Genomic DNA, 5336 nt, shown 5'->3' with positions numbered 1-5336 from the left:
ATGCATATGTGTATCTGAGCGGCGGAAACTAGCTTGCAGATACAGCTACAGATACAGATACATTTACATACCGGCACATAGTTTCAAGTGTGATTCAGTAATTTCACCCGTACTAGTCGTTGCTTTCTGTTCCTGCCACGTTTGCCACATTTTAATATTGCCACAACTAGTTTCGAATAACTAGATTGGATGTTTTCGATTAGCATTCACTACGCTGCTCAGCAATTTTGTTTTCGTTTGGATTTGAGTACTAGATTTTGAATTAGACAATTGTTTTATTAATTGCCTGCATACATATTACCTACATTATTTCGAAGGCCACTTGTTCGACCTTGAGAAAGAGTATTAAAGAGTATTAGGAGTATTAACTATTTAAATTCCATTGCCAAGATGTGTAATATGTAATGGCAAACCAATTTAAGACTTCTATTGAAGACCCCGCCTATGGAACTTCAGTGCTCATGAACTGAGAACGAAAAAATTGAGCAAGGACCAACTATCCATCAGGCTGAACACACACATTTCCATGCAAATGGGCAATGTGTTATTTTTTGGGTCAGCGCTTCGCGGAGGGATCCCCGCCAAATGGGTTGGCTGTGGAATGGCCTATCCACATAGCTCAGCGGCACTTTGGGCCGGCCAACAAATACAAGCAGGCATAATAAAATAATCGATGCTTTTAAAATTTGCATAAGTTTGGATACCGCAGATGCCGCGCAAGGGGATGCCAGATGAGCCCATCTCCAGACCCAGTCCAAGTCCCAATCCCAGTTCCATTCCGCCAGTGCGCACACGCCGCTTGGAGAGCACAGGACTGGGCCATGGCCCATGGCCCAAAAGCGGAGTCCTAGACCCGGAGACGGCAGCAGTGGCGGTGGACAAGTTCGTGGGCGTTCGATTTAATTGTGGGAATTCGGCGTCTGCCACGCACCCATCGCATCGATGGACGTGGCTAAAGAGCTGAATTTTTAAGCGTTCCAAGGCGGCCCGATACCCATATTGTGTATTTTCATTACCATGTGTGGGTCGGAGTGAAAGTTGCGGGCTGGGATTCAATGTGGCCTTGCTGCAGCCGTGGGAACTCGCCCTCAAAGTACACGTCCTTATGTACAGCGGAGCAAGTACCTAGCCGACAGAAGGAGCAGGCACTTGTCGACAGAGCTTGTTAACCTTCCGGATTTCACAATTCATTACCGTCGACATCGCGCTGCTGGCAGGTCAACTGTGTCCTGGTTCCGGAAAGCCTCTTTTCTCGTATCTTAAAGTATTCCGGTTCAGCCTTAAAGATTGAAATGATTGCCTAAATGAGTGATTCATTACTGGCACTCAATTAAACCAAGTGTACCAGACGACGATCACATTTGTATTTTTTAAAGTTCAATAGCAAGGTAATCCACTGGGTCTTTAAATAATACTATATTACCAAATATCAATATTATTACCGTGCTTGGGCTCAATTAGAGTACCATATGTAGTAGCCAATTGTTCTAAATTCCGAATTAAATAATTCACGATCAATAAATGGCCGAATTAATATTAATTTGAGAGGACATGAGTCCACCTGAATATTCAATATGCATTATCCATTATTCCGCCATGAATATAACATTCCAAATCGATTCATTTCGGGAAGCAAAATAAACCAGGGACTAATCACAAATACGGAATACGGAACAGATTACGTCCATATTAGCTGATTGTGTTGGCGATATCCATTAATTTTGTCGTGCAATTTCCGTCGCTTCACAGGATGACAACCTCGATGCAGCCGAGCAAGTACACGGGCCTGGTCGCCGACCTGATGCCCAACATCCGGGCGATGAAGTACTCCGGCCTGTTCATGCACAACTTCACGGGCGGCAGTGCCTTCATGAAGAAGGTGTACTCCTCCGTGCACCTGGTGTTCCTCCTCATGCAGTTCGCCTTCATCCTGGTGAACATGGCCCTGAACGCCGAGGAGGTCAACGAGCTGTCGGGCAACACGATCACGACCCTCTTCTTCACCCACTGCATCACGAAGTTCATCTACCTGGCTGTCAACCAGAAGAATTTCTACAGGTCAGCCTCTGCTCGCCGTACTGAGCTTACGAGCACTTGGGGAATATAAAATGTATGTTATTCCTACAGAACCTTGAATATATGGAACCAGGTGAACACGCATCCCTTGTTCGCCGAGTCGGATGCGCGATACCATTCGATCGCACTGGCGAAGATGAGGAAGCTGTTGTTTCTGGTGATGCTGACCACAGTCGCCTCGGCCACCGCCTGGACCACGATAACCTTCTTCGGCGACAGCGTGAAGATGGTGGTGGACCATGAGACGAACTCCAGCATCCCTGTGGAGATACCCCGGCTGCCGATCAAGTCCTTCTACCCGTGGAACGCCAGCCACGGCATGTTCTACATGATCAGCTTCGCCTTTCAGATCTACTACGTGCTCTTCTCGATGATCCACTCCAATCTCTGCGACGTGATGTTCTGCTCCTGGCTGATCTTCGCCTGCGAGCAGCTGCAGCACTTGAAGGGCATCATGAAGCCGCTGATGGAGCTGTCCGCCTCGCTGGACACCTACAGACCCAACTCGGCGGCCCTCTTCAGGTCCCTGTCGGCCAACTCCAAGTCGGAGTTAATTCACAATGAAGGTGATTTGATGAGTCTACACTTTTAGGCGGTTATTCAGTGAACACTTCACTGAATAGAAAAATGCCATGACGAGCTGTTCTTCCATTGCAGAAAAGGATCCCGCCACCGACATGGACATGTCGGGCATCTACAGTTCGAAAGCGGATTGGGGCGCCCAGTTTCGAGCACCCTCCACGCTGCAGTCCTTCGGCGGTAACGGGGGCGGAGGTAATGGGATGGTGAACGGCGCTAATCCCAACGGGCTGACCAAAAAGCAGGAGATGATGGTGCGCAGTGCCATCAAGTACTGGGTCGAGCGGCACAAGCACGTGGTGCGGTGAGTTCAAATCCTGGCCAAATTGGACACGCCATTTCAATTGGGCTTTGGCCACTGATGATTGCATTTGGGTGATTTAAATGGGCAGAGAACCCCACTCATATTCCATGGAGTTGGATTCTTCTCCTCACTTTTGTAAAACTTCAATGGGCGCCATCGGAACATGTGTTCTCATTTATTAGGAGCTCAACAGATCCCTGCAGCTTGTTTGACTTACTTGATTACTTCCTCAATTGCAATCATTGTTGGAGGCCCTAGAGGAATGTCCTTGTTTGTCCTGTCCGACAGTTGGCTTAGCTATGGCGTGTGCATTTGTTGGTACCAATATTGACTCGAGTCCTGCCTGCAATCCCTCACCCTTTCCCCCACCCTTTTCCCCACAGACTGGTGGCTGCCATCGGCGATACTTACGGAGCCGCCCTCCTGCTCCACATGCTGACCTCGACCATCAAGCTGACCCTGCTGGCGTACCAGGCCACCAAAATCAACGGAGTGAATGTCTACGCCTTCACAGTCGTCGGATACCTGGGATACGCACTGGCACAGGTGTTCCACTTTTGCATCTTTGGCAATCGCCTGATTGAAGAGGTGAGTTTGTGCGGAGATATCAAGTTGGCAAATTACTTATTGGGAACAGACAATTGTTATGAGTATGTCAGACATTGGTCTAAATCGATTAATAATCAAGAATTTCTTATAGTATTGTAAGACTTGTTTAAAACTAAATGAAATGTAAGTTAAGAGTGCACAGATTGATCCGTCTACTACAAACTATCCAGGTTGAAATAAAATGGTGTTTTTGCATATGATAGAAAATTGAACCTATGTTGTTATAGTTATAGCTTACAGTTTTTAAACAACATATAATATAATAATGTTATATATAATAATAATATAATACGCCTTTGTGTAGTTAGTTATCTAGAGCATCCTCAATGCTACTTTCATTTCGCAGAGTTCATCCGTCATGGAGGCGGCCTACTCGTGCCACTGGTACGATGGCTCCGAGGAGGCCAAGACCTTTGTCCAGATCGTGTGCCAGCAGTGCCAGAAGGCGATGAGCATATCGGGAGCGAAGTTCTTCACCGTCTCCCTGGATTTGTTTGCCTCGGTGCGTTGCATTTGATTTATTGATCTATTGTAGGCGTTCAAACTGAATCCATCTTTCCCGATTCGCAGGTTCTCGGTGCTGTCGTCACCTACTTCATGGTGCTGGTGCAGCTCAAGTAAGTTGCTGCGGAGCTGATGGATTTTTGTACCAGAAGAGCGAATGCCAAGGAGCCACCGTGCCACCCCAACCCCACAACCCGCCCACCGCCCCTCGCACTGTGCAACCAGCCATATCACAGAGCAATTATAACGCAAATTATATATTTTATACCTGTGACGAGCGAGCCTCGTGGGGCATCATGGAGACATACTGGGGCACATAGAAGCCTGCAACTACTTATCGATTTTGTACACGCGTAGAGCTTTCAATGTAAACCCAAGATGCAAACTAAATAAATGTGTAGTGAAAATCGAGGGTTTAATGGGGGGTTAATGGTAGAAACAGGCGATGTTTATTTCATTTTAAATTTTGAATTTATTCGTATTTTATTTGCTTCTTAAGTATTAAATATATATACTTCATATACAATATTAAATCTGGAATTTTGTAAGCTATAATATATTTTCGTTTAGCAAACTCAAGGAGCATATTAAATTGTTACTTTAGATTCAAGTTGGGTCAGGAGCGGCTTGTAGTCCATCAATTAGTTATAATTCAATAATTATCGGGGCTGTTCACATGATAATCGTGGAATTTAATGGGCTAGACGCCGTGTTTAACGCATCACTGGCTTGCATGCCGCAATTTTCACGGCATACGTATGTGCAAAACGAACTAAATTTGGGAATAAATGCGGATCATAATCACAATCTTTGGGCCGTACTCGTTTTGGCCACATTTTTGGCAACTGTTGGCGCAACAGCAGAAGCCGTACGAGTACGAGTAGAAACGGCCAGCCATCGTCCGCAGTTGCAGTGGCAACAATTAAAAGTGGCAAAAGTGTAATTCGGAATCACACTGTCGAGTGGATGTGGATCTCCACACGCTTAGCTCCACTTACACACCTCTCCTACATTTGTGCCGTTTTGAAAGCGCACTTTATGATTTTCCAAATTGCCCAACTGGGCCGGCTGACTCCGCGGCGGGTTAAAACTGAGGCAACAACAAGAAAACGCTCCACGGCGCGAACTTTTAATGCGGCCACGCTCCGTACATTCGGCGGAGTTTTTATTTCTTGCAGCTTTCATAAAACAAAAACGAACCAGCGAACGAACGAAAAGTGACTACAACTAAAATTGCGCCAAGAGTGTGCGCCAGATGGGGCAA

General features: G+C 46.3%; 1 protein-coding gene across 1 annotated transcript; it reads left to right on the top strand.

Moving 5' to 3' along the window:
* Positions 1-1206: 1206 nt before the first annotated feature.
* On the top strand, positions 1207-4462 carry LOC117144879 (odorant receptor coreceptor). Its single transcript, XM_033310290.1, has 7 exons — positions 1207-1388; positions 1750-2058; positions 2128-2642; positions 2734-2959; positions 3343-3547; positions 3915-4070; positions 4139-4462. The coding sequence occupies exons 2-7, from the start codon at positions 1751-1753 to the stop codon at positions 4187-4189; spliced, it is 1461 nt and encodes a 486-aa protein (XP_033166181.1). The 5' UTR covers positions 1207-1388; position 1750; the 3' UTR covers positions 4190-4462.
* Positions 4463-5336: the final 874 nt, after the last annotated feature.

The sequence above is a fragment of the Drosophila mauritiana genome, chromosome 3R (genome assembly GCF_004382145.1).
Source record: "Drosophila mauritiana strain mau12 chromosome 3R, ASM438214v1, whole genome shotgun sequence".
Lineage (NCBI taxonomy): Eukaryota > Metazoa > Arthropoda > Insecta > Diptera > Drosophilidae > Drosophila > Drosophila mauritiana.
Note: the sequence above shows the minus strand (reverse complement) of the source record. Positions and strands in the feature narration are given on the sequence as shown.

Excerpts from the sequence above, each read along its gene's own strand:
- LOC117144879 (XM_033310290.1), top strand. The coding sequence starts at position 1,751 with ATGACAACCTCGATGCAGCCGAGCAAGTACACGGGCCTGGTCGCCGAC. Across the intron at positions 3,548-3,914 it reads GCAATCGCCTGATTGAAGAG|AGTTCATCCGTCATGGAGGC; the intron begins GTGAGTTTGTGC and ends TTCATTTCGCAG. Across the intron at positions 4,071-4,138 it reads CCCTGGATTTGTTTGCCTCG|GTTCTCGGTGCTGTCGTCAC; the intron begins GTGCGTTGCATT and ends CCCGATTCGCAG.